This window comes from Simochromis diagramma, unplaced genomic scaffold, assembly GCF_900408965.1.
Source record: "Simochromis diagramma unplaced genomic scaffold, fSimDia1.1 OVJJ01000545.1, whole genome shotgun sequence".
NCBI lineage: Eukaryota > Metazoa > Chordata > Actinopteri > Cichliformes > Cichlidae > Simochromis > Simochromis diagramma.
In genome coordinates, this window is record NW_024387371.1 from 7,485,746 (window position 1) to 7,513,310 (window position 27,565).

The 27,565-nt window shown below is 38.7% G+C and overlaps 2 protein-coding genes across 2 annotated transcripts; one reads left to right on the top strand and one right to left on the bottom strand.

Moving 5' to 3' along the window:
- pym1 (PYM homolog 1, exon junction complex associated factor) lies at positions 1 to 3,142 on the bottom strand. The gene is made up of 3 exons (XM_040008247.1): positions 2,875 to 3,142; positions 1,164 to 1,257; positions 1 to 1,042 (listed from the first exon to the last, which is right to left on the bottom strand). Exons 1-3 carry the CDS (start codon positions 2,903 to 2,905, stop codon positions 532 to 534), a joined length of 636 nt encoding a protein of 211 aa, XP_039864181.1. The 5' UTR covers positions 2,906 to 3,142; the 3' UTR covers positions 1 to 531.
- Positions 3,143 to 4,711: 1,569 nt separating this feature from the next.
- Positions 4,712 to 26,669, top strand: spats2 (spermatogenesis associated serine rich 2). The gene is made up of 13 exons (XM_040008071.1): positions 4,712 to 4,844; positions 7,249 to 7,529; positions 9,880 to 9,959; positions 11,356 to 11,464; positions 11,979 to 12,028; positions 12,326 to 12,548; positions 13,356 to 13,535; positions 13,686 to 13,821; positions 16,227 to 16,285; positions 19,334 to 19,443; positions 19,684 to 19,786; positions 21,809 to 21,957; positions 22,040 to 26,669. Exons 2-13 carry the CDS (start codon positions 7,505 to 7,507, stop codon positions 22,298 to 22,300), a joined length of 1,485 nt encoding a protein of 494 aa, XP_039864005.1. The 5' UTR covers positions 4,712 to 4,844; positions 7,249 to 7,504; the 3' UTR covers positions 22,301 to 26,669.
- The last annotated feature ends 896 nt before the right edge of the window (positions 26,670 to 27,565 follow it).

Genomic DNA, 27,565 nt, shown 5'->3' on the forward strand with positions numbered 1-27,565 from the left:
GCACTTTACACAGCTTGTATTTTAATAAAAGTAGTGACTGTGAAGACTCAACATTAGTGAGACTACAAGAGGGCATCCAACCATTGACAAGAATGTTAATTTCCAAAACAGAAAGGTTAACAAACCAGATTTTCTTTGACAAAAAAAATATTTTTTCCATGTTTATTTTTTTCTGTAAATGAGTCCTCGTGATGTGATGAAAAGTACAAAACGGAGAGGACAGACACGCACAAAACAATTCACAATTATCCGTTTAAACATATTTATGGATGAAAAACCTCTCCTGTACAAGTATATGAGGAATCACAATGTTATTTATCAGAATCTATAAAACAACCTTGTCCGTGGTTAAGATGCGACACCTGCTATGCAGACGGTGCTGGGGCTGTGTTCACTGCCCAAGTTCATAACAAATATCAAATAGGTACAATATGTTTAATGGAATCTATGATCACAAAAGCTGCAAGGGTCCCTTCTTGTGTGTAGTTTGTACGTTGAGTTCATCCAACTCTTCTGCTGTCTTTTATTGCTTCAGGAATCCCGCTCCAGCTGCTCTAATTCCTCTTGTAAGGCCTTTGCCCGACCCAGCTTCTCCAACTGATCCTTTGTTGGCTGTTTTATTTCCCCTGAGTCCACTTTCTGCTGCAACTCCTCAACCTGTCGCAGCTTCTTTTTTACGTTTTTGATCTTCTTAGCCTTTTCAGCCGCCGCTGCTGAAGAGTCAATGGAAGAAGCCGCAGAAACAGGCGCCGCCGTCTTGTTTGCAGACTTGTCGCTCTCTGAAATGGACACATTCTCGACGGCGTTGCTCACCGACTCCACGTCCGCATCTCCATCCTGGCCCTGCTGCTGCTGCTGTTTTCGTTTTTCCTTACGTTTCATGTTGCGTTTGGCAGACTTTGAGAGACCAGCTGTGTCACTGTCCCCACACCCGGGGATCTTCTGCTGCTGCTGTTGTGTTGGTTGTGCTGCATCAGTTGGGTTCAAACCAGGGGGCAGATCTGGTTTACTCTTAAAAAACTTGACATACTTGTTTTCATACCTAAAGCAAGAGAAATGCAATTTAAATAATAGCATATGAGTAATTTTTTATTAACGATGCAGCCCTACAAATGCACAAAAAGAAAGTGAGTACACTGTAGGGAAAGAAGAAGGGCACTTACACAGGGACTTCTTCCTGGGGCACATAACCGTCCTTCACTCGCCTCGGTTTCCTCCAGGTTCCATCAGGTCGCTGAGTAGCAGCGATGTATTTCCCTGAAGAGAAACAGGCAAAGCATTTTAGAGATGACATACACCTTTGTGCAGGAGTGACCTGAAAATGTCTACTGCTTCTATTCTCACTGGATATTTTCAGTATTTTCCCAGAAAGGCAACACTGATGATTTAAAAGAAAGACTTGGACAGTGTGAGATTCCTGCAGCCCCAAGGCCCCGACCAACTACATGTATTAACTGTGAATCTTACGTTAATACAATGCTTTTTATGGATTTCCATACATTTTAGGCATTTTAAAACCCATAAAATGTGATACTAACAATTTCCTACTTTGCAAGATTATTTTAGCAAATCTCAAAAGTCCACCATAAACCAAGAAGCTAACTCTAACTTTAAAGGTCTCTAACAAATCCTTATGCTAAGAGAGGAAAATAAAGACATTTTCAGCTGCATTTACTTTTTCCCCAATTTGTGGACTCTAAATTGGTTTGCATAGCTCAGTTCAGTTCAAAGTTACATACCAAACTTTGGACAGCTTAATACAAATAAGCACACTGCAAGTCATTATATTTTTGAGTGCATGGAAAAAATTATTCAAAAGGCACTAATACCACAAACAAAGCCAAGGTCCAAGCAGTGAACCATGAAGCCTAGTAAAAAATAAACAGGTGACTTATAGCAACATTCATTCCCTTTAATGTGTTTAATATATGCATCCAAGACAACAACTTGATGTAGCTGAAAATAAAGAAAAGAACATTAACCAGTCAACTTAGTTTACAGGTACGTGCATAGAATACATTCTTCGTGTCACATTGTGAACCACTTAAAAAGTTGTACACATATCAATCGAACTACCCCACAGTCACAGAAACTTCACACCAAAACACAACACATACAGAATAATTACAGTGAGCAAGTGTGAAAGTGGCTTTACTGCAGACCATCTCAACAACAGTGCTAGAGTTTTCTTTAAATGCAGGGACATATTTAGTTTATTGCACACAGAGGTAAAACTTGTTTAAGGACTGTTATAAGCTTTACACACCACTAGATGTCACTGTGCTTGTTTGGAAAATAAGTGAATAACAAATCAAATTTATCTGCTTTTATTAATTCACAACTCTTCGTTATTTTTAACAATTGTACAGTCAAAATTAAATTTATTTACTACAGATGTTCTTTGGATTAAATTACAGCCTCTAAACGGACTTAATACAGTGACAGTCTAAGACAACATCAGCTTAATTCACGACATCAGCAGCGTTAGCTCTAGCTGTTGCGGCCACTAACAGATTATCCCTCTACACGGAATTTAAAGTCAAATATCCAGATGTTTTCCTAAGCACCAGTGGAAATGTGTGTCTGACACCTTTAAGCGTTATGTTAAACGGTGATTTAACTCTAATAACTAATAAAGTGCGCCTGGAGTGTTTAGCAACAAGCTAACTAGCTTTACGGAAGACTTAGCCATTTTTAGTTACTAGCATTAGCTAGCTGCAACATAGAAACCCGTCAGTTGGCGGTGTCGGGGAACTATAAACGATGAATGCTGCAAAGGCGAAAGACGGGCTATCTCTCCCCTGTAGCTGTAAGATTTAACTCGGAAGATGCATTTTCTTTGAGACAAAGGTCTGGCACATGCATCAGCCTTACCAGATTCATCTGTCACATAGGGGGTTGCCATTTTGGTGTAGTGAGCTACTCCGCTCCCCTCGCTCTGGATTACTATCTATCGGTAATGGTGTACCCAAAGGTCCCCTCCTTTACCTCGCTCACTCACAGCACCACACTTACAGCTTTTTAAACATCTGCTTTAAAGTTATTTCGCTGCTCGATGTGTGCCCGATCATGACAGCACATGTGTATGGCTGTTAAAGAGGCTGGCGGGCGGTGCAAGGTAACACAACGAGCGTACCCTATTCTTCGACTTCGGAAATGACGACGTGGATTCCGGGTTGCCAGGTTTGGACAGTATGCGTGTTGTTCTCACGTTAATAAAAAAAATACAAAAAGAAAAGTCGTGTTAAATTTGTTAGTTCTTAAAAACCTCCCTTCTTTCTATTCCAAATGCTATTTTTTTTTCTTCTTTCTGTGTTTTTTGGAAGTCTGTCCTTTGGAGATAAATCTAATCAATTTGATAAAAAAAAAAAAAAACCTTCTCTATTTTCTCTCTATTGAACTAACAAAGATCCAGATTATACTTTCCAGTATGTACTCGTGCTGTTTTTTTGTTGCCCGATCTTGTACACTTAATCTTTTTTTAAACCAAAAGAATAACTCCTTTTGAAAAGCTGTTAAAAGATAACAGATTGACATTACATTGATAGATTATTAAACATTTGTATGGCAGAGCTGCCATAAATTAGTCAATTGTTCACTTCGTTGATTAAAAGAAAAGTAATTTGCAATAGTTCTGAGTTATTTTCATGCAAAGTATAAAAATATTCATTTTCAGCACAAATACCATTTCACTATGTATTATTCTGTAACACAAGAGTTAGAGAGCCAGACAGAATTGGAATTTATTAGCTCAGGTAACAATGAATTGCTTCATCCACTGATGGAAAGGACCCTGGATGTGCCTGTAAAACTTTTAATTATTCTTCTATTTATTTTGTTTACTATTTTATTATGTTGTTTTGACATAAGCCTGGGCATCAAGTAGTAATTACAATGTACTGGGGGGAAATTAGTCTGACATATTTTAAAGTTTCACTTTGAATTTTGCACTTTTTCTTAAATGCATTGTTCTTAATTATTTTGAATAATAACCAAAAAAATGCATGAGTTTATTCACTAATGCAGTTCCATGCAACTGTAAAAAGAAATATTAAAAAAAAAAAAAGGGACGGGGACTATACTAAAACTAACCTAAAAACTAAATGTACTAGTGAAAAAAATTAGAAAATGTAAATAAAGAAAAAGTAAACTCAATGAAACTATATATACTCATAAAATGAGTAAAATTCAAACACAGGAAATGTGCGTTTGTTGACTCTACATGTGAGTTAACTACTAGTTAATACTTTTGTGTCTGACTGTAATATCAGGGTCTTTAGGGTCCACACGACTGCTCTGCATGTCGTGGAAGACACTCACGTTAACCTAATCCTACTAACTGCATGTCTGTGGATAGTGGGGGGAAGCTAGAGTACCCGAAGAAAGCATGCAGTCTACGCAGAAAGGCGCTTGGCACATGATGGATGGTGGAACTCAGGACCTTCTTGTTGTGAGGCAACAGTGCTAACCACCTCGCTAAATATTTAGTTAATAACTCAGCATTTTTATTTACAAAGGAAATCCTACATAAAAAAGTAAAACCAAATATTCTTATAGAACAAAAACTAAATTTAAGAAAGCTAGTCGATCTTGCAAAAAAAAAAAAAAAACCGTAAAGCGAAATAATACAAACAATACTAACTACAGTAACTATGCTGTAGCACATTTCACATCCTGTTTGAATGTTAAAAGGGGCGTTCTTTCAATCCAATCTGGCAACCCGAAGTAGTCTGGTCGAGGAAAATATTGCCCACAGCAAGACTACTTGGCATTAAAGACGGCTGGTGGTAGGAGCTGCGGACACTCGTTTCCAGAAGCTACTGTTCACTTGCTGCCGCCAACAAGTACGTATTCGTGATTTTTAGATTATATTTTTGTGCTATTAGACTGAAAAAAACATGCTTTAACAGCAGCGGAGTATTTAACGCTAAAGTTAAGCAGCCGAGTGATGGCTAGACTTACAGCACAAACCCGACTAATAAAAGCCAAGCGGTCTGCTAGCTGCGCGCTAACGTTAGCCAAAGCGGCATCCAGAGGACCCTCCAGAGAGGGGTTGTTTGTCTGATGTGCTGCATTTAGCTATGCATACATTCTCCGTGTTTTTTGGGGGGCTAATTTAATGCGACGGAGATTTTTTTTTTTGCGGTCAGTGAGGCAGAGCATTGCAGAGATGCTATAAACGTTAGGTAATGTTAGCACGCTAACGGTAACGTAACCTCCGGACTTCAGCCAAATACGTGCAGTGAGCTGCTCTCTGATGAAAGACTGGACCGAGACCCCCATTGTGCAAGTTGCTTTCAGTCAAGAGTTTGCAAAAATGTGTAGATATTCATTAAAAAGCGAACAAATAAAACAGTGACATTACATAACAGGCTGAATTGAGCGGATCGTTCCGCTACAATAAACGCGAAGTTCGGGGGTTTTTTTTATGGCCGATCTTTGTCGTGAAGGTCCTTTCACAAAAGATTGGGATGTTTTTGGGGGTTGTGGGGAAGCCTTTCCGCTTCTGTAGCGATCCTTATTACTCAGGCTTTGAGCTGGAATATAATGCAAGATGCTAGTTAAGATGCAGCAACGGATGAGGGGGTATTTATCTCTCTCTCTCTCTCTCTCTCTCTGATTAGCCAGCTACACTTAACGTCTTATAATTAAAGGAGGTAGTCTAGGTTTTCTAGTCATGCCCGACAGGTTTAATTAACTGTGAACCTAGCGATCACTGGCTTCTCTGGCAGGAATTCAACAGAGATTAAATTACAGCAAAGAAGAAAAAAAACTTAAAAATAAAAAAACAAAACTACTTGGTGATTGGATTGTGTGTATGTTGTTTATCAGTGCTTTTCCTCTTAAATCTGCCACACACGCATGTACCTTCCTTGAAGCCCAAACTTTTTTGCGTCATCAGTGCTGTGTTGGCATTTTCTTCTTAATGGCATCACTCAACAGGAGTGCACCTGGCACTCTTGAACGCTGGAGAACCATCCCTCTTGATAAACACAGTACACGGTGCCTTTGCATGAGTGGCTTGTGCAGTGTCACTTGTTGATCGTGCGTGTATATGTGAGTTTGACGTCTGTAAAGGTGTGGTGGAACTGGGACTATGACATGCCAAGTCCTAATCAAGAGGGTGTTGGCTTCTACAGCCTTTTAAGTTTCCGTTTCTTGTGAACCAGGATCAGAAAGGGAAACCTATAAGCTACAAACAGCTGGTCCATAAAACTGGATCCAGACTACTGGAGGTCTGGCTGAAGCAATTTTAAGGCTAGAGTGGGTATAATTAAATAAAGTTCACATAAAGCAGCAGTGAGACGGGCAAGAGAATGTGTCTGCTATATTGATTACTAAGCGTGATGACTGTAAAATTTCCAAGAGTGTAATAGGGATTTACAGATGCTTTTTTTTTTTTTTTTCCCGCAATGAAGAAATTGCAAAATTGTACTTTCAGTAGTTTTGTCTAAATTAAGAACCCATGTCATTATACCAAAACCAAACCTTATGTCATTTCTGACATCACCGACTCTTATTCTTCCTGTTTAATTTCCAGTAAAGAAAATAAGTTGTAAAAGTGTCCAAAGGTATTTTAAAAAAGAAAAGGAGAAAAAAGTCATTTTAGACTTCAGACCCAGTGTAGCCGTCATAGAGACTGCCAGAAAACCTAGAACATTCAAAGTAGTTTTAAATCACACACAATTTTTTTTTTTTTTTTTTTTTTTTTTTTTAAAAATACACTTTCAGATATTTGCACACAGTCGTCACCAGCCCAATCAAACGCCGCACACTGCAACACCATTGCCAGCACAGCATTATCACCCACCACTCCTGTAGACAACTGAGAAAAAGGAAATACCCCTAAAAATGTGTTAATCTGAAACCCTGCTAAACTTTTCTTCCCAACTATATGCAGCTTTTCTGCCAAGGACAATATGAACTGCAGATTTTTTTTTTTCTTTATTTATTTATTTTCTTGAGGACTCTCCGCCAGACAGACAATAATTTATTGAAATCTGTTTTTCATTCATATTTCATAGCCAGGGGAAATGGATTCAGTTTGCATTCTTTTTTTTTTTTCTCAGATCATAGAAAAGGGAAGGGTGGTATCTGCATTTTTACTTGGTACAGCATGATCACAGTTGGGGTTTCCTTTTCTTTCTTTTTTTTAAAATGTATTTTATTATTCCTACATTTAGATACTGACACGAAACCACTTCTTTATCACTAGTTCTGAGTTGTTCTTTTTCTTTCATTCCACAGATTTAGTGAGGGTAGAGAAAAGGGGAAAACCCAAATCTTTGACTGAATGGTGACGGTCTGGATCTGAACCTTGTTCTTCCAACCCTTCTGCCAGCTCTGAGCCTCATTGAGCTCTTCTCTACCGAAAGCGACTCCAACTGAAAGTTTTGTCACATTTGGACCCGTTAGCTCTGCATCAGCTTGAATATATTTGAAGGAGTATTACACTGCAGAAAATAAACAGCAGAGATTTTCTTGGATACTTCTGTGTGACAACATGGCAAAGAAAAACAGCCAAAAAGGTAAGGGTTAAGACAAAATATAAATGTAATACAATGTAATTTATTGTAAAGTACTTGGAAAGTTCTTGATTTAATCACATATCTTTATAGTTTTCTTCCAAGGAACCAGACTTTGTTATTTATTTTAAAGTGGTTTTCAGGAATAGCTCTCCAGGCTTTCTGAAGGTCTTTCAAACTTTTTCTTTGGACAATGACTGCTTTTTCACCCATTTTCAGTTAAGTCTTTCTACCTGACAATTTTCAGAGGAATGATGTGTTTGTTTTTCAAGCCACTTAACACTGTCATATGAATCAAGCATTAAAAGGTGCTTATCTGAAAGGAGGAACCAGTGTTGTGTCCACATATACCAGAAAAGGTTTGCAAAGAACCAATTTTATATTGCATCTTTAGGAACTTTTTTTTACTAGCAGCCTGTTGCAAAAGCACATCATTTGTTTCCATTGTTTAGTTCAGTCCTTGAAAAATGCCAAGGATAACACATTTAAGATTATGTTTTTTCACCACCAAGGTGATTTTGTGCTATTAGCTTAAACCTTGGCATATCTCAGGAGTGTTCTTCTTTTAAAAATTTTTTTTTTTTTTTTAAAATGAGGAAACTTGAGAAGCAGATGTCAAAAGAACTGGGAGGCATTAAAAAAAATCTATCTACAGCAGATGAACAGTATCAACGACAGAAATGGTCTCAGTAAAAGGGTGGCTGTTAAGAAGCCATTCTTAAGGAAGGAAAATGGCAGAGAAACAGCTGATGTATAGCAAATTACACGTCTTATAGACTGATGAATTCAAATTTGAAAGTTTTGGTTCAAATAATCATCATTAGCCATCTGTAAAACACAATTGAGGTTCTGTAACGTTTTGGGGCTACATTTCAGCCAGTAGTGTTGGGGACCTTTTCAAAATTGGACTTACGAATGCAGAAAAGTACAATCAGTTTTTGAAACGTCATACGATGCCGTCTGGAAAGCATCTGATTGGTAGTAGCTTCATTCTTCAGCAACACAATGATCAAAGATGCTGCCAATGCTGTAAAAGGATACCTGGATACAAAAACAACCCCAGACCTCAACATTATTGAAGCAGTGTGGAATCTATTTGATAGAGAATTGATCACAACATCCAGACAAGAGCTTTGTCTTTCATGAAGCCTGGAGAACTATTCCTGAAGATGACTTAAAAAAACCCAAAACAAAACAAGAAACCTTCTCTAAAAGAGTTTAGACTGTGTTACACAATAAAGGTGGTCATGCTAGTGCTGACTTTCTCTCAATACGATATAGCCTTTATACTGCATTTCCATGTACCCGTTTCAACGAATTGCTATGTCCATTTCCCTAGCAAAAGGGACACGAAGGATGGTGCAATACTTTTGCACAATACTGTATCTCTATATGGTGCACAAGAATTGAGTTACAGATGGGTCACAGCAATAAATTATTCAACAAATAAATGTATGCATGATTGTTTTCAGCTAGAATCTAATGGAGTTGTCCTGAAAGTACGTGCAGATGGCTGTACTTTTACAGCAAATTGGAGCTGTGGATATTTACAGTGACATTAACCTACTTCCATGCATGAGAAAAACAACTTTTACAAGGGCTCAGCAGTTTCCTCCCTCTTGTGTCTTTCAATGGCTAGAGATTAACTGTGGACTTCACTCTGACTCTTCGCATTCAGCTGAAGGCCTTTTGTTTATCATTTTAAAGATTAGTGTCATCTGACCTTACAGGAAGAGATCTCATTTTACCTTGACTCAGCTGCTTGTCTCAGTGAGCCAGATTTATTCTCCTCCTGCTAGAAGAAACTCTGAAGTTTTTCCTTCTTGAAAGAATGTCTTTTTGGATGCTATCATTGGTTATTAGTCATTAAAATGAGATCCGTGTTCCAGACAGTTCAGGCACAGATGTGATGAAGTCTTCTTTTTTCTTTTTTTTTTAAGCGCTTCCTTTGTGCTTGTATCTGAAGTGGTTGTGCTTGCATGCTTAAATAACACATCATTTCACCTCCACAGTCCTGTGAGGCTGGCATCTTCATTTTTCACATTTGTTTATTTGCATACAGGAAGCAAAATCTATTTTCTCAATTTCATATGTAAATATTTTGTTTTTTTTATCATGTAGATTAACATGTCACGTCACATGTCTGTTTCACAATAATAATTCTGCAGCTGTAACCTGATTACCAGTAGTATATTTATAAAGGTGGCCATCAACTTTTTTTTTTTTTTTCCAGGAAATCTCTAAAGATGTCTGCTGGTGGTTTTGTTTTGCAAATGATGCTCTACAGAGGTTTGCAAGTACAATTGAAGGGTTAAATGGACAATGCAGTTGAGTTTCTACTATATTTTTCCAGATACATCCGGAGTGGTGTTTGATACCCGTTCAAAAATGGTCATGTCCCAGGGTGGAACGGCTGAGAGGATGAAGGAGAAGGTAAGAAATTTACACACTCCTCAGGAGTAGTGCTGCACCTTTTTTCTTTTTTTTTTTTTTTTTTTTTTTTGAGGCCTTAATCTGAAACATCAAATTGCAAAATATTTGTTCTCATTTGTGGATATGGCTGTAGATGGAATTAAGATTAGAATGAAATTATAGAAGAAGAATCACAAAATACATTCAGGAGATTACACGAGGTTTTACATTGCTGAAATTGCGTAATATACACTGCATAAAAGCTCAACTGAAACAAAATGCAAATACCTGAGTAAACAGATATCTGTAGACCTGCATGTGAGTCAGTGCTATGAGCTTGCCGTCACTGTCTTGCAGTAGATCATGTCAGCATTGATAAATAGAACTGATAACATTGGAGGCATGATTTTGATTAATTGTACTATCTCAAACTAGTTCTCGATTCCCATCTCTAACCATTGGATTCTTATCTGCTGCCAAAGTTGGACGCTTCTAAAGCTTGACATTCAGTTTCATTTACTGTGAGATGTGTACAGCAGGTTCCTGGTAAGTAGCTTATAGGCGACAGTAAACATGAGAGGGCAAATTGTCAGAGCATGATTTATGTTGAAGTAGAGCAAAAATCAGATTCACCAGCTTAACAGATATCTTATCTTGAAAAATGAGAGCTATATAGGTATGTATCACTTAATCCCATGCCAGGAAACATCTTTAAAGCTGTTAAACTATAATTTAACAGTTCTGGGGAGTTATATATAGGATCCCAAAAATTATTTTACATTTTTGTTAAATTAAATGGTGAAAAGCAAAAATATTTCATTAAAGTGTCCGATATATACACTCACTGGCCACTTGGTAGTCCCTACTTTAATTCTTTGTGGTATTGGTTCAGCAAGGTGCTGGAAACATTCCTTACAGGTTTTGGTCCATATCAGCATGATGGCATCAGACAGATTCTGGTGTTTGTTTAGATTTAGATCCATGATTGCGTTATGCTGACTGTGGAGGCTTTTTGAGTGCAGTGAACTAATTGTCACGTTGAAGAAACCAGTTTCAGATGATTTCAGGAACCATTCACCACACTTCTCCTAAGTCACCTTTCTTCCTCATTCTGATGCTCAGCTTAAACTTCAACAGGTTGTCTTGACCTTGTCTACATGCATCATATGATTGTCTGATTATATAGTTGCATTAACAGTCGAATTTTCGAACCAGTCGAACAGTTGTATTGACTAAAGTTGCCATGGAGTGTCATTCTTTCACTGACCAAAATGAAAGCTTTGTGTATTTCTACATTAATAGTGCATTATTAAGAGTATGCATTCATGTCCTACAGCCACTTCTTACTTGGTGTATTTTCAGTAAATGTTTGAGGGCCCTTATGCTTGTCAGTGCTAATGTTCACTATGCTTCACAGATCAGTGCTGTCAGGGCGGTTGTCCCCAACAAAAGCAACAATGAGATTGTGCTGGTGTTACAGCATTTTGAGAACTGCGTCGATAAGGCCGTGCAGGCTTTTTTAGAAGGTATGAGGACACCAAATCTCTGAAAGTTACTGTGATGTTGTGTGACTGGATATTTCTGTAAAAGTGAATTTGTAATTTGGTATTTAATGGAGCTTACTTCACTCACTCCACAAGTAGAGTTGTGTTTACATACACAGGTCGTGGGCATGAATGTCACTGTAATTCTGTGCCTTTAATGATTTCTTTGAACTGTCCTGTAATTACAGTGTACATGTTAACATGTACACTGAACTTTATTTTATTTTTTTGTCCTTAACCTTAAATTGTTTTCACCATCATGCCTGCCATGCTTTGCATTCTGTAGTTGCGTATCATTTGCATGCCTTTGGTTTGGCAGGTTTAATTATAGCAAAGGAGCGTTGTGTCTCTACGTCAGACTACTCTTTTGTTTCCTTAGTTAGCCGTGTCTAAACAACACCTCGAGGCATTCATATGTTCAGATGGTATTACAAGATTTTCAATCTGCCATGTGTTAGCGTGTACCTTCGTCATCATTGTTTGGTTTACACCGCAGGCAGTGCAGCTGAGATCCTGAAGGAGTGGAATGTCACTGGAAAAAAGAAGGTGAGAACCACAAAGCCTACGTCTTAAACGTCTCTTTGTTGAGTTGGCATATTTATGTCACTGTTTCTTAGTAAAAGATTTAGTTTCAAATCATTGATGACATTTTAATCTGCTCTCATTGGTTCTAAAATGCATGGATTTGTTTAGTAAATTCTTCTGCCAAAAGCTTAATTTTCATTTAAATCAAAGCTTTCTCTTTTCTGCGTGCACTGAATTAGTTGATATCACTGCACTGATACTAAAAAGATGATTTAAAAAAAATAAAAAGAAGGCTAACACTGATATCCTACTGTTCAGCCCAAGAAGAAAAAGAAGCCCAAACCTCAGCCAGAAGCCCCAGCAGAACCTGCTCCACCTGGGGCCACATCGCCCGAAGAGGGCAAGGACGAGCTGAATGGCTTTCATGCCAACGGCTCAGTAATGGACGGAGAGTCTCTTGATTCGCTGAGTGAACACTTGGACTCTGCCTCCCTGGATGCAGCCGAGCTGGACTCTGAACCTGCTACATCTGAAACCACCGGTAAATGCAACTATTCAGCTAAAATGTGATGGATGGATAGAGTAATTTATGGCCATGCAAATTGCTGCTCTTACAACCTGAACCTTATTTGACATTTTAAAGTAAATCTGTTCCTGGACAAATATTTTTGTTATATGACTTAACTGCAGGAAGGTCAACTTAAGTGAGCCAAGGACACAGTGTGAAAGTCTCATTAGATTTTTATCAATGAAACTTAGAGCAGAGCCTGTTGCTACATGCTGGTAAAGAGTTATTTATTACTTAACTTGAAGAAATTAATTTGGTGTTATCTAATCAAAATCAAAGTTCAGTGGGGAAGTGTGTACTTGTAATCTTAGTGGTTTAAAAATGTCCTCCTGAAATGTGTGACTAGGCAGTTTTTTTGGGGGGGGGGAGTTAACTTTTAAAGTGAACCACATGGTCTGCTGACTTAGCCTGAGTGGGCAACTTGCTATTTTATTTTATTTATGGTTTAGCCACAAGCTCTTCAGGCCCATTTGACTGTTTCCGTGTGCTGGTCGTTGGTACAAATGCAAATAAATCTTAAAAAGAGAATTCTTAATCAAATTATATCCAGAGGTCTTTCAGTGTGCTTTGGTGAATGCCATTCCTCATTTCCCTTCATAAGAGTTGCATGCAACCAAAGCATGCTCAAATGCTGTCAGAAACCAGTGCAGCAAGTGCTACAAGCGTAATACAAATAGAAAATACCAAGAACCTTGTCCCTAATAGATTCTGCTTCTTCACATGAGGGTAGTTTTATAATTATTTACTTTGTGTCCTGACAAGTACTTTATTTTCTCACAGGTGCAGAAGCAGAAAGTCAAGGTAGTGCTCCAAGTCCCACCTCTCAGCCAGGAGGAAGAAATCACCAGGCTCCCAGAGGCAATAAGTCACGACAAAGGCCAAACTCCAATTCACATCATCCCCCTGCCTCATTAGCATCCAACACAGATGAGCAAGGATCATCAGGAGTAAAGAAGATGGGTTAGACATGGCTCTTATTTCCAGAAGCCCATTTTATTCTATCCATATTGTTTCTTTGTGCCTCACAACCAAGGGCAAAGGTAACATGAAAACAAATGTGTCATAGCCCCAAAACTCTTGCTTAACTTTTCCTTATTCTCTCCTTCTCAGCTTCCAATATTGATCGCTCTGTGAAGGACCTGCAGAGATGTACTGCATCACTGACTCGCTACAGGATGGTGGTCAAGGAGGAGATGGACTCCTCAGTAAAGAGGATGAAGCAGACATTTGCTGAACTACAGAGCTGGTATGGGAATTCATTTTAAATCTGCCTGTTGTCATGCAGTTGATGTTGAAGTACAATTGTATTTTTATTTAACAATCAAAAAGTATATTGATATTATATTGACAATATTGTGTGCTGTTAATAGTATATTTATAAACACTACTTCCAAATAACATAAAATCATAAAGCTAGTCTGCAGGTCTCTACAGATGTCTCAGGTAGTTTGATCTAAAATTAATGTCTGAAGTTGTAAAAACACTGCTTTTAATTTTGTGTGAACTTCTTTAAACTTTGTCTTGCTAAACAGGACCCACAGTGGGGTTTTTTTTTTTTGTTGTTGTTTTTAAAGTAGGTGAGTAGAAACAAATCAGGAAATAATTGTCACTCCTGTGACAGTGTCAACAAGCCTCTATATTCGTAAGACAACCCTGAAATAATTTAGAATCTTTGAGTCTAAATAGACTGTGACGAGAGATGCATTAAGAAGAAAATTGTTTCAGAAAAGCAAAGAAGAATGTAAAAATAGATCTTTGTTCCAATTTGATTTCTCAGATTTGTGTTGCATGTTCACTAAAGCATTTCAGACATTATTGCATTTTTTTATAGGTGCTGCTCAGTTACCTTTGTCCTTCTTGGTGGTGCAACTTTGCATAATAGTAAAAGAGGTCCATGTGTTGAACCTTGGATTGCTTTCATAGAGCCTCTGGTGTGTGCAGAAAAAAAAAGACTGATTTAGAACACTTTATTAAAGATGATAACAAACTAAATATTTTACATATTATTTCATTGTAGTAATTTGTCTTTAATCCCTGGATTTACACTTGCAGTTGAATATTTTTTTTCACATTAGGCATACAGTTCATGTTAACTGGATTTACAAACCAGTTTAATTGTCCAGTTTTAGTGGTTTGTCTACTTTAGGGTACTGCTGGTCTGAGCAAGAAGAAAAATCCATGTCCGTTAAGCCCCTGATAATTCAGCTGGATAAGATGACTGTCGTGATCATTCTCATGAGACTTTAGTAAATGCTGAAGTAGCTGGCAGTAGATTATGAGCTCACTAATAACTAATTGGTTGAAGATTATCTGGGTTTAGTCCAAGCTGGCAATTACAGAGTATCATCTACAAAACCTCAGGTTATTAGGTCTAACTCGGCAAAGCAAAAAGATTAACTGAAACATTTGCACGTTGATAAAGTGTATTCCTTATAAATTCTCATAGAGCGCAGCCATTGTTCATCTTTCAAAAGCTGAAACCTGATGCTGTGGTTGACTGTGAGGATATCCATTCAGCTCCACTCTTGGCTCCAGACCACTGCTGCCACTGACTTATAAAACTTTTAACAGTTATTCACTTTAACAAAGATAAAAGGCAGATCGGTTTGTTATTGTTCAACACCTGCAACTCTTAAGAGGCTCTTACTTCAATTCCGTGCCTAAGACTTCCACTTCTGTGAAACACTCGTGAAAACTTTTTTGTTTTATTGTCAGTAAACTAGAAGATTGTATTGAAGCAGCTGGTACAAAAGCAGGTAGTTGGTTATTGTCGAAAATGGATCCTAAGCACCGCTGTGTCGTGTTTCAGCTTTTTAGAAAGAAAAGCTACATTGTGGTTTTCTTTTATTTGTAATCTGTGAACAACCATCAGCTGAGAAACAAAACTGAAGCGGTATAATTAGATTTACAAGTGTGGACAAGAATTTTAATTTCCATATTTGCTTTGTGCGTTTTATTATGAGTAATGATGATACCATCTATCATCATTACTCAGACACTCAAAGTTTGCCATGGGTGTAGTCTAATTCTCGTTAGTATCTCACAGCAACCTTTGAGGCATACAAGATGGCCATCTACGTAACAGCTGACTCTATAATGCTACAGAGAACGGAGCGAGATGTCCTGAGTGTAAAGCTCAAACTCCAGTAAATGTGTTATCCCATCAAGACTGAAGCGTTTATGCCAGCAGTTGTGTTCTCAGGTTCGGGTTATTTGTTGTCTAGCAAGATTACTCAGTCATGAACAGATTTACATGGATATTTTCCCAGAGGTGGAGCTTTGTCCAGTTTAGAAGTAATTAACTTTTGGAGTCTGGATCCAGGAAGTTTGGAAACGATTCTTCACCATGAGAGGAGTCAAAATTGTGCATTTCCTTTGGTGTCTCTATAAATGTATGCTGAATTAAAGTGATAAAAATAAACATATTGATGTTCTTAAAATATTAAACTAATCAATATTCCAATATCCTTCTGGCTTAATTTGTGCATGGTGTGGAGGAATTTTCAGCCTTGGCAGAAGTCTGCTGTCCCCAGTGGTCTTATTGTTTAACCATATTGGTATTTTGCTGCAATATTGGTGCAAAGTCGGCATGCACAATCTTGTTTTAGAGACGATTCTAGAAAGTTTACCCTCTTTTCTTTATTTTTCTAGTTTAATGGACAGAGAGGTGACTCTGCTGGCAGAAATGGACAAAGTGAAAGCTGATGCCAGTAAGTATTGTATTTTCCAGTATGCTTGTCACATACCACCCTGCAGCTGCTTGTGTTCTTCTCATGATATGATCACCTGACTCACAGGCCCCAAGACTCTGACCTAAATCACTTCTGGAGGTTGTAAAATAAATCTTATGGAACAGCAAGTCCCAGTTTCTTCTAAACTGCAGTGTTGCCTTAAGGTCCTGATACACCTAGAGCGTGCGTGCATACGTGCGTGTGTGTGTGTACAATGTAGGCCTCATATTTGTACAACTAGGCCATTCTCTCTTATTCTGTCCTCTCAGTGTAGAGTGTTGTGTGTTCCAGGCCTGGAAAAAGTGAATAGTGTCAGGTGTCAAGGGAGACTCAATGCTGTCTTTGTGCAAGGCGTGTGGTGAATTGAGAGAAAAGCAAAGAAACTCTAGTCCTCATCCGATGTTACAAAAGCCAGGTTTTCTCAAAAGTTACTTTACTCTAAGAATCTCTTCCTTCAGGAGAAAGTGATACAACTGATAATATATATGTATATTTATTTTAGATTATTTTTCAAAAAGAGAAAAAAATAAGTATTTGTTAAACCTCTTTCCTGGCTGTGGGACTGTATCAGTAGTGCTAAGGACCAGTGGGTACTTCAGATGTCCTCTTTAAGATTAGTCTGAGTGGGACATGTCATGTGCTTGTTGAAAACACAGGTGTATGATTGTTGCTTTTACAGCCGTGATTGGACACTAAGGAAGGAGAGGAAAAGACTTGTATCAATTGACTAAGTAGCGAGAGCAAGCTAGAAAGGATTGGGAAAGGTTAAAGTGATTAAGGATAGAGATTGAAATGTGCTAACAAGTTAACAGACTATGTTGAGAAGATGGAAGGACTTTGAAGACCTTCTGAATGAAGAAAATGACAGAGGAGGCTGGATGGAGGAAAGTTGGGTAAGGGAGTTCAGATGAGAATGAAGTGAGGGCAGCCAAGAAGAGGATGACGAGTGGAAAGAAAGCTGGATCAGGCGATATACCTGTGGAGGCATGGAGATATCTAGGAGAAAGGGGCTATGGACTTAGTAGATGATGATGATGATGATGATGATATTAGTAGTAGTAATAGTAGTAGTAGTAGTATTAAGTAGGTTAACAGAATCTTGGAGAGTGAGAGCATGCCTGAGGAATGGAACTGTACTGGTACCGATTTTCAAGAACAAGGGTGATGTGCAGAACAGTAATAACTGCAGAGGGATAAAACTGGTGAGCCATACCACAGAGATGTGGGAAGGAATTTTTGAAGCTAGATTAAGTAGGCTAGTGACAATTAACAAGGAGCAGTATGGCTTCATCCTGAGAAAGGCCAGTGCAGATGCAATGTTTGCACTGTCTTTTTGGATCTAAAGAAAGCTGGTGCCAAGAGAGGAACCAGCTTCAGAAAGTCAGGAGTGGCAGAAGTGTGTGTGAGGCTGGTGCAGGACATGTATGAGAACAGTGAGACAGAGGTTAAGTGTGCAGTAGAAGTGACAGATGTGTTTGAGGTGGAGGTGAAAGAGAGCCTGGAGAGGTGTGGGTATGCGTTTTCAGCCTATGCTTTGGAGAAAAGAGAAATGAAAGTTATTAGATGTAGTTAAGATACAATGAGCAGAGGTGGACAAGTTTAAGTACCTGTAATGAGTCATTCAAAGCAATGAACAGGGTGGACTGGATGGAGTAGGTGGAGAAGAATGTCAGAGGGGATTTGTGACAGAAGTATAGCAGAAAGTGAAGGAGAATGTTAACAAGATGGTAGTGAACACCTGTTATAATTGACAGCACTAACCAGTGGCAGCGCTTGAGATTTTCACTGATGGTGACCACCAGGTTGGGCAGATTGAGCAGTTTAGAGAGAAAATTAGAAAAGCAAGGCTAAGATGGTTTAAGCATGTTCAGAGGAGGGATAATAGATATATTTGGGGAAAGGATGTTCAATATGGAGCTGCCAAACAACAGAAAAAGAGACTGCACTGAGAAATTTTGTGTTTGGTGAAGATATGAAGAGATGACATGTCTTCAGAGGTATGTTATTTTTCTCACAGAAGAGAATGCTGAGGGTGGGATGTGCACAGATGGTCCGTTGTGGTGACCGATAAAGGGAACAGTTGATCAAATAAGAAGCTGTATTAGTGCAGAAGCTCAGATTTAGACCAGCGTTTGTAGAGTGAGTGGAGATGAGATGTGAGTGGTGACGCCTATTGTTAAAGACAGTATTGCAGGTGAATACTGCCATACCTCAGCACCAGTATGAATGGAGTCAGGGTTGTGGTGAGGTCACAGTTGGCAGCCATCATAATGGGCCCTCAACTGAAATCTTTGTCATTTTCTTTGAACTGGGGACCAGTTGCATATTTCTGCAGGGCGACCCATTATTCCAGTTTGAGCTTCATATTTTGTTCTTTGATTCTAGTAGAGCAGCTTTGGATGAGTCATTGTTCATTATCATCCCTTTTGTCTTACACTGGGCCCTGGTTCTGTCTCTCAGGTTATCATTCCCTGAAACAACCTGTTTTAGTTCCCATCCCTTCCTCTTTAAGATGCTGTTCTTTTGATTGGCTGCATTTCACAAACTGACGGAGTGATGAGTATTTAGATGAAACTGAAAGATTACTAGACCTCTTTATTTTAAACTTAAGCAAAAGAAGAGGGTCGATTTTGAATGTATTTTCAATCATTTTTACTTTTTGAAGAAAGGAAATTCTGTCTTGTCTTTGCTTCCTAACACACAGGACAGTTTGTCTTTAAGAGAAGGCACCGTTTTTAAAGTAGTGGGTGGCCTCAGACTTATTTTGTCTGCCAAATTTCCAAATTGGCTGCTGGACGTGTCTCACAGTGAGCGCTAATGCAGCCAACTTTGGACTGACTAACTGAAACTTTCCTCCTAATTTAAAGTTTAGAGTTTAAAAACAGAGCTGCACCTAAAGTGATTCTGAGCTGTTAAACTTTTGCTTAAATGTGTGGAAGACATAATACAGGCAGACAGTTGACTGCATAATAAAAACCCTCCTTAAATTCTTTCACATCTGTTCCTATTTTTGCTGCTACGTTTCAGTGATGATCTTGGACGCCCGGCAGAAGAGAGCAGAGGAGCTCCGGCGGCTGACAGATAAGTCGGCATCCATGTCAGAGGAGCAGCTGACTGAACTGCGTGCAGACATCAAGGTACCTGCACAGCACAGCTGCTCCACTTTGATGCTGTCTTTCAGTATCTCAGTTTGACTTGGTGTTTTATTTCATAACCGACCTAATGGGAAATTGGTGTTTATTTTTAATTAATCTACAACTCAAGGCAGATTCTCCTACTTATGCATACAAAAGTAGAGATGAAAACAACAAATTTTGAGACACAACGTGGGTGGGTTTTTTCCCCTGACTTTTATTTATTTATGTTTTTATTTGCAGCACTTTGTGAGCGAGCGTAAATACGATGAGGACCTTGGAAAAGCTCTAAGATTTACATTTGATCTTGAACCGCTGAAGACGAGCATTGCAGGGTTTGGATCAGGTACAGTATCAAAGTCATCTCATTTATTTCTCTTACTGACTTGTGTTCAGCTATGCCTCACACTTGACTGGGACACACCTTTCCTTAAATCACAAAATACAAGACCAGCAGGCTAGAAATGACTAAAGCAGTAATGATTATGATATGGCAAGCATGCAGTACTGAATGAGCAGAGCGCTATTTTTATGGTTGGAAACTATAGTGGAGCAATAAGGAAGCTTTGATAATATTGTTAGCAGCTCTGTTTATTAATTAACCTCTGAAGAGGAGGATGTCAAGTTGGCTGTTATGAGGGAGAAAGAGGTTTGTTCGTGTTCTTTTTTTTTTTTTCTTCTTGGTCTCTGCATACTCGGACCGGTCTGCAGAAGCTGCTGTCCCATCATGTCAGACATTTGGTTTATTTATATTTTGACCGTGACTGTGCTAATCAGAGCACTCTTTAAGCAGTCTTATCTGACTCTAAAATCTTAACCCAAAAATTGTGATTTCATGCTATTTAAGGTTCTGAGAATGCCTCTAATGTAGATCTGTCTAAAACAAGCTTTTAACACTTTATTTTATGCAATTAGCACACCTTTTTTCTGCTTAGTGAGAAAGGTTGCTTGGTTTACCATTTTTGACCATAGCCTATATTTAACAGAGGGACATAGACACCATGACTTCACGTACAGGTTTTGGATTTCACCTTTTGAAGACTTAACATTGGTGTTTTTGCTACTGCCGTGTTTTGTGCTGTCAGAATTTGCCATATTTAGACCAGTGGGTACAGTGTTAAGTTGTCACCTTAGAGCCCAGTCACACAGGCCTGTGCAAGACCAGATGGTGACCACCTGACAACCTCTGTTAACTAGGAAACGTGGTGCCTAACTTGCTGGCAAGTGGTTGCTGTTGGTGGGTGAAATTAGTCAGAAAGAGGTGCTGCACTGAAACCACCTCATGACCACTGTGGTTGCTACAGTTTGTTGCAGTTTCACTGTGCAAATTGCAGTTTTTTTGTAATTTGTATAACGTCTGTAAAATGCTCTACAACTACTCACTAAGTGGTAGTGAAACTTTAAGAAGTGCAACAGCTGAATGTTCTCCCCAGAGAAAAGCAAAGGTTTCTCCTTATGAAACGTCTAGTTTGGAGATAAGGCAAAACTTTTACTTTGAAGGTGAATGCTGCTGTTTCTTTAATCACATTGCACTTTTTCCAAGTTTTACTACAGCTCAGTGAAAAGTTTACAGAGTGTTTGCAGACAAGCTGGAAATCCATCATGGCAATCTACTAGCAACCGAAATCATAGTAACCAGATTTCTGGTGAAGCCTCCTCTTTGCAACTGTTTTCACCAATTGGTAACCACTCTCTAATTTGTTAAGAATACACTTTTCTTTCCCTAGTAAGCAGTGGTCACTTGGGGTCACTGACCATTCATGCCTCTGTGACTGATGACTAAGGCTTGTAAAAGCTTTGTTAACAAGTTGTAGTAATAAACTGTACAAGTGCAATGCACTGGGACAGATCATTCATGATGTTCGATGTTCGTTAGTGTTACAGAAATATAAATACTAGAATTTCACTCACCAAAATTAAGGCATAAACTTGTGGGAGGGTTTTTTTTGTTTGTTTGTTTTGGGTTTTTTTTTTTTTAAAACCTCACAGCAAGCCATATTAATAATTAGATAAGCCATTAAAGTACTCCAAAAAACAAACACAGTGGAGTGGTCCAGTTCAGTGACTGTCACTGGCATAGGTGAGGCCTATTAGCTGCAATTTCCTGTTTTAAGACACACCTGTAAATGTAAGTCTCAACAGTTAGAAAAAAATGAGTCACTTTAAATATCTTTTGAAAAGGAAAACTATTAATAGATCCCAAATAGTTTCTATAACAGGGTGTAAATGTGTTTTTTGATGCTGCCATTGACTTAGTTTTAAGTAGCCATTAGAGGAAATGTAGATTTTGGCACTTCTGCATTTGCTTCATCTTTGAGCCCCAGAGGTTTCCGCTGAGTGTTGACTCACTATGTCGATTTTCTCACAGTTTACCACCCACGTACAGGCTACTCAAACCGATCCCGCTGTAGCTCCACATCATCTTCTGTCGCCAGCCCCACCCTGCCGGAGACGCCTGCTCCTACCCAGATCCAGAGCAACCACCCAAGTGAAACCCGTCCTCCACCAGCCAAACAGGTCAGCTGGAAAGCTGTAGTTTGTCAGACATTAGACCAAATCTGGTTTACTTCACTGACAAACTTTAAACTCTCCCCCTCAGATTTTCCAAGGAAACAGGCGTACCTTCCACGGACAAGGTTATCACACAGGTGGTCAGCGGTATAATGGTGGTTCCTACAATGACAGGAACGCTGGTCGTGCAAACCACCGCCATCAGAATGATGGTGCCTCCTCTGGGCCTACATCACAGCACTCTAACAACTCAAGAGGTCCCTCGCATTCCTCCACATCCTCTCACAACCAAGACCGACCCTCTCACAATGGGCTTCCCCAAAGGGTTCCACGAACACATGGTCCTTGACATTTAAAAAAACAAAAAATCACAAGCTCAATCAAACCCATCAACTAACCCTTGAACTCCTCCTTCTCTCCACATACCCTTCCCCAACCCTTCACCTCCTCCCCACCTACTAACTCCTTTTAATGAAGAATAGAATACAAGTTTACATATTTCCGTCAGTTGAGCTGTAGTGCCGCCTCGCCACATCAATCAATTCATCCTTCAAACTTGAAAAGCGCTCACTATTCTGTAATCGCTCTTCCTCTTTCTTTTCTCGCTCCTGATGACGGTTAACAATTTCTATCTTTAGGCCCCTTTTGAGAGATCTTACTGTCATGCTATCGTCAGTCTCTGATATTAGTTTTTGCAGTTAAAGCAGACTGCCAGAGACTGACATGATTACCTGCAACAATTTGTGCACTATTGAAGTTGAACTCTTAGTACTTTTTCTATTTTTACTGTGGCTTTGTCAGCTCTCTGATTCGAACCTCAGATCTTATTATTCTGCTTGTCTCCCAGAACCATTTCAATGCCTTCACCATGGAAAGCGTTGTGAAGGTGTAAAAGCAGTTCTAGCATTAGCTGGGACTGGGAAGAGTAGACATGCAATCAACACTACAAACTGTCATTAATCATTGCAAGGTAAAGAAAAAAGAGACATATCAAACTGTAATCCAGAGCTTTTTGTACGGCTGCTACAAACCGTAGGGAACTTGTTAACGCTAGGACTTGGCTGTATTGAGAGTAACACTGTGGACACAGATGTTACCCTTTTGAAAGGAGTAGTTTAACATTTGTCAGTGCGCTTTCCCTCACTCTTTGCTCTGAGTTGCATAAGTAGATTAACACATGTGTACACTAAATATGAATCTGGCAGCTGATTAGATTAGCTTGGTGTGAAGGCTGCAGAAGGAGAGTAACTGCTTTGGCTGTCTTAATGTGGCAAACTGCACCTCTAAATTCACTAATTCACACAATCTTTTCTGGGGTTTTGCACAAAACTGGGATTTTTCTGGGGGGTCAAGTTTGAGGCTAGCTGTTACTCATTTCTGGCTTTAATGCTGAACTGATTGGCTGCTGCTTGTAGTTCCTTATTTAATGTAAGCACAAGTGTGTTATCTACCTTCTCATCTGACTGCATGGAGGTGATAAGTGCCTATCCCAGTGTCAAATGTCAAACTACTCCTTTTTAATATTGCCTAAGGCAGTGATGTATCGCCCTCCCACTGGCCGCCGGAGTTATCATGTGTGCTGTTTTTTTGTTTTTTCTTAGCTAGCTGTCCATTGTTTTATAACAAAGAGGGCTCATTACCTTTTGTAGAATAATGTTAAATATGTAAAAACTCTCAACAAAGGAAAAGTCCTTTGTGGTGCACATGCTTTTTCATAGTTCTGAACATTTATTCACAGGCCGTTTGTTTTTTGTGTTTTTCTTGTTATATGCACACGAATGGCATATTAATGTCGTGCTTGCCTTTAGTCACAGACTTCACATTTGCCTTTCTAGAAACATGGATGTCTGCATCATGATGGCTTTGTAAACAGACGGTACTCATAGAGCAGATATGTGATTTATGAATATGTGCAAAAACAAAGTGTAGGATCTATTCTTCCCCTTTTCCTGCCTGACTGATATAGATATCAGCCATTCACTGATTTATGGATATTGGCATGTATGCTGTGTGATATGGAAACTCTTTCTTTTTTTCTTTTTTTTTTTAAAACAACATAATGCAGAAAAAAGATGCTTGGGGTACTAGAATTAAAAGTTTGTCCAGCAGTGTGACTCCATTGTTTACAAAACTCTCAGCAGTGCCTGCTTGCACCGCTGAGAAGATGGAGGTGTGGAGTCGAGAAGTGTCTTCACATTAAGTTACGACCTAGTTTGTGAAATACATTACTGGAAACTTAATAATGACCCCAGTATTTTCAATTTCAGTAGATCCCATATTGTGTGTGTGTGTGTGTGGGGGGGGGGGGGGTATTGGCTGATATATCGATATCTAGCGTCAGTTGGCTCTTTATGTCCACTCTGTGCATCTATGGAAGTAAAATTGAGTAAACTGATGAATGCATTGGAGGGTTGTATTGATTTCTTAGATCCTTTTTTTTTTTTTTTTTTTTTTTTTTTCTTCTGCCAAGTAGCTGCTGCTGTTGGGGCTCAATCTCATCGTAGTGCCCAGTTTGTGAACAAAAAGCTGGCGAATACCTCGTCGCTCATCCTTCGACACTGCCCGTTTCGAAGTCGTTCTCTCACAGTGGGCTCTTAGTTTGGGACATGGACCCCCTGGTGATTCCTCCTCTTATAATCCTGTAGTTAATGTACATATGAAAGGCTGTAGTGGAAAATCGGTTGTTACATTATTGCTGCATCTTCTTCATAACATGTTGTCTTCCTTTGAGCAGATTTTTTTTTTTTTTTTTTTTTTTAAAAGGGGGGTTTTTGGTTCTTAAAAGGGTTTCTGGGCATATGGAGCTTTTTTTTTCCTGCCCCATTGAGATTAACACTCTTTACATAAGTAGTTAAATTAGTGAGTATTTGTGTAGAAAAGAATGCAAACTGGTTTCTGAACTTTGGTAAATGTTTTCTGGCTTGTCTTGAAAGGATGATTTAGCGTTATGGGAAATGAGCTTTTAGCTTGTTACAGTAACACAAAACTATCTGGAACAATGAGTTAGCTTGGTCTGGCATCAAGCCAGGAATTGGGTAGATTCCTTTCACATTAAACGGGCCCAGATTGTGGGGTTTTTTTGTTGTTGTTTTGTTTTCCCTCCTAACAGTGTTCTTTTTCTTTTAAGACAGCTGCTTCAGAAAGAGAAAAAACTAGCAGTTTTTGCTTTTCATGCCAGGTACTTTTTTTTTTTTTTTTTTTTTTTTGTTAACTTTTATTACAGCATTAAGGTTGCTTCTGTGTCTTTTCAATGATATTTCCATTCTTGCTCCTTGGGACCACTGGGTGGAAAAATAAACAACCACTGCAACTGTGGCCCTGTGCAGCAGCAGTAGTTGCAATGAGTGTTTCCAGTTTCCTGGTCTCAGGAGGGCAGTAATGAACCACCCGTCTGTTTAAAAGCAGCTCTCAGGTGTTGTGGGGTGTTTTTTTTCTCCTTTTGTGGTTTGGGGTTTTTTTTGTTTTGTTTTGTTTTTACTTGTATCCATCCTAGACTAGAGTAAAAAACTTTTCATTTCCAGTGTAACTAAATTGTCTGCTAAGCACCTCAATAACAGAAGTCACAGCTGCATAGAGCTGCAATAACAGAGTCACTGGATGCATCTGTCACTGCTTGTGAGCTATCCTATTGCAGCTGTGTAAAGTAACAAACTAGAATAGTTAAATGCAGTAAAGTTATGAATCTAAAGTTATTGTTTTTTACAAATGTTGTAAATCTTTAATTCGGGAACAAATTCACCCCTTTTGAATATGGTTCTCTGGCATGCAGCCTGACCCTGCAAAGTAGTCATATGTAAATTAAAAAAAATAAATCTTCAAAACATTTAATGTGATTTATGGGCGTCAGGTGTGCTGATTAGGTGCATTGTGTTACAGCTGGATAAAGCCAGACTGGCCTATGCTAAGCAACCCTGTTCAGATAGGCAATTGCTCTTCTCATCCAAACTTGCTGGAAACTCCATAAGACGGCGAGCGCATTTCCCAAAATGTTTCCTTTTAAGTGCATGCACAGCTGGTAGGGGGGTTATATCATCACAAAGATCTGTATAGACTGAAGTTGTACCAAAATCTGAGCCAGCTCATCATCGACGGGCTGCGGTATGAAGTGATTTAAAACTGCAGGACAAATGCTAAACAATTCATTAATTATCTCATCTGCAAAGTTGTCTGCCTTCCTTCAACCACCCGTTGTTTTACATTCCTAACTGTAGGGATATTAAGTTATCGCCAAAGAAACTATCGTCCTGTGCAACTTTTCTGTCTGGTTTTTTTTTTTTTTTTTTTTTTTTTTTTTCCCTCCTCTGCCTGTAAAGAATTCCCACTGGGATAAATCCAACAATTCATTCTTTTTTTTTTTTTTTTTTTTTTTTTTCAATCCTTTTTTATTTGTTTCCTTACTGTATATACATATATGTAGGCATATAATTTGTGCTCACATAGGGCATTTTGTATGTGATATTCATATTAGGCCTAATGGAGTTTAAAACATAAAGTTCATTAATTTCTTCCAGTAAACCCTTTGTCCGTCTTCTCAAAAACCTTTCTGAGACAACTGTAAACTCAAGTGCCTTTTTCTCTTTTCCCACTGATTTATCAAAGTCCCCTCCACCAGAGTATGGACCAAAGACATCAACCGTCCCCAACTGCCCAGCCCTCTTTCTCCCTCTCTCACTGAATGGCACACTTTCCATTTACTACAAATAAACAGTTTGCAATACTGAGTGTGTATGCTTGGTTTTTGGGTTTTTTTTTATTTATTTATTTATAGAGTTGCATTATAGAGTTTTCCATTACTCTGTCTAACCAGACCAGGACCTTGTGGCTTAGATTTCATGACTTCATAAGAAAAAGAAAAAAACATACCCAAGGATATCATGGTGTACATCTAACACCCTTCACATGCTACAAGCTGTTATTCTTCAACTTTTGTCACTCTTGTAGATTTAATGGTACATATTTTAAGGGATTAATGTTCCCTACTCCTTTGTTGGTAAATATGGACAGAACGGATGGCAAACAGATAAATGACATCTCCATGCAGTACCAGAAACATCAGGTAGAGGGAACCGTTACATTCAGAATAAATAGACATGATTTGGGAAGGTTTGAGAGTCATTGTGTGATAACTGAGAGCCGTGAACTGAGTATCCTGAGCTGATATCTGAAGGGCACTTATGCAGAATTAGTGAGAGGGTAACTTAAAGAGAGAGTTTTAAAAAGCTGCACGTCTTCTGGCTTCCTTCAGACAATGTTATTCACTTTCTCCTCTTGCCTTAGCAGTGCAGGTTTTTCTCCTTCAATTTCATCAACACTTTTTCTGCAGTAAAGATATTTCCTTATCTACAAAAATTGGGGTTAAAGGTATGAAGATTGTGTTGTGAGACCACATGGCTGGTTCCAAATTATTCAGATTTCCTGTGTAATATACTAAAGATTATTTTAAACAAGTCAAAGGTTTCCACGCAAATGTAAGTGAAATAAAAATATTGTAGTAGTGAATGAGACATGCAGTAGCAACGATAGCATAATGCCAGAAATGGTATATGCATTGCAACAGATTCAAAGGTGGATGGTGAAAAGAACAAACTAAATTAATTGTTAAATTTAAATGATT

What these genes read in the sequence shown, in the direction of transcription:
- pym1 (XM_040008247.1), bottom strand. Translation starts at nt 2,905, where the DNA reads ATGGCAACCCCCTATGTGACAGATGAATCTG. An exon ending in CTATGTGACAGATGAATCTG is followed by an intron (nt 1,258 to 2,874) that starts GTAAGGCTGATG and finishes GTTTCTCTTCAG; the next exon opens with GGAAATACATCGCTGCTACT. An exon ending in CCCCAGGAAGAAGTCCCTGT is followed by an intron (nt 1,043 to 1,163) that starts GTAAGTGCCCTT and finishes CTCTTGCTTTAG; the next exon opens with GTATGAAAACAAGTATGTCA.
- spats2 (XM_040008071.1), top strand. Translation starts at nt 7,505, where the DNA reads ATGGCAAAGAAAAACAGCCAAAAAG. An exon ending in CATTGCAGGGTTTGGATCAG is followed by an intron (nt 19,787 to 21,808) that starts GTACAGTATCAA and finishes ATTTTCTCACAG; the next exon opens with TTTACCACCCACGTACAGGC. An exon ending in GTCCTCCACCAGCCAAACAG is followed by an intron (nt 21,958 to 22,039) that starts GTCAGCTGGAAA and finishes TCTCCCCCTCAG; the next exon opens with ATTTTCCAAGGAAACAGGCG.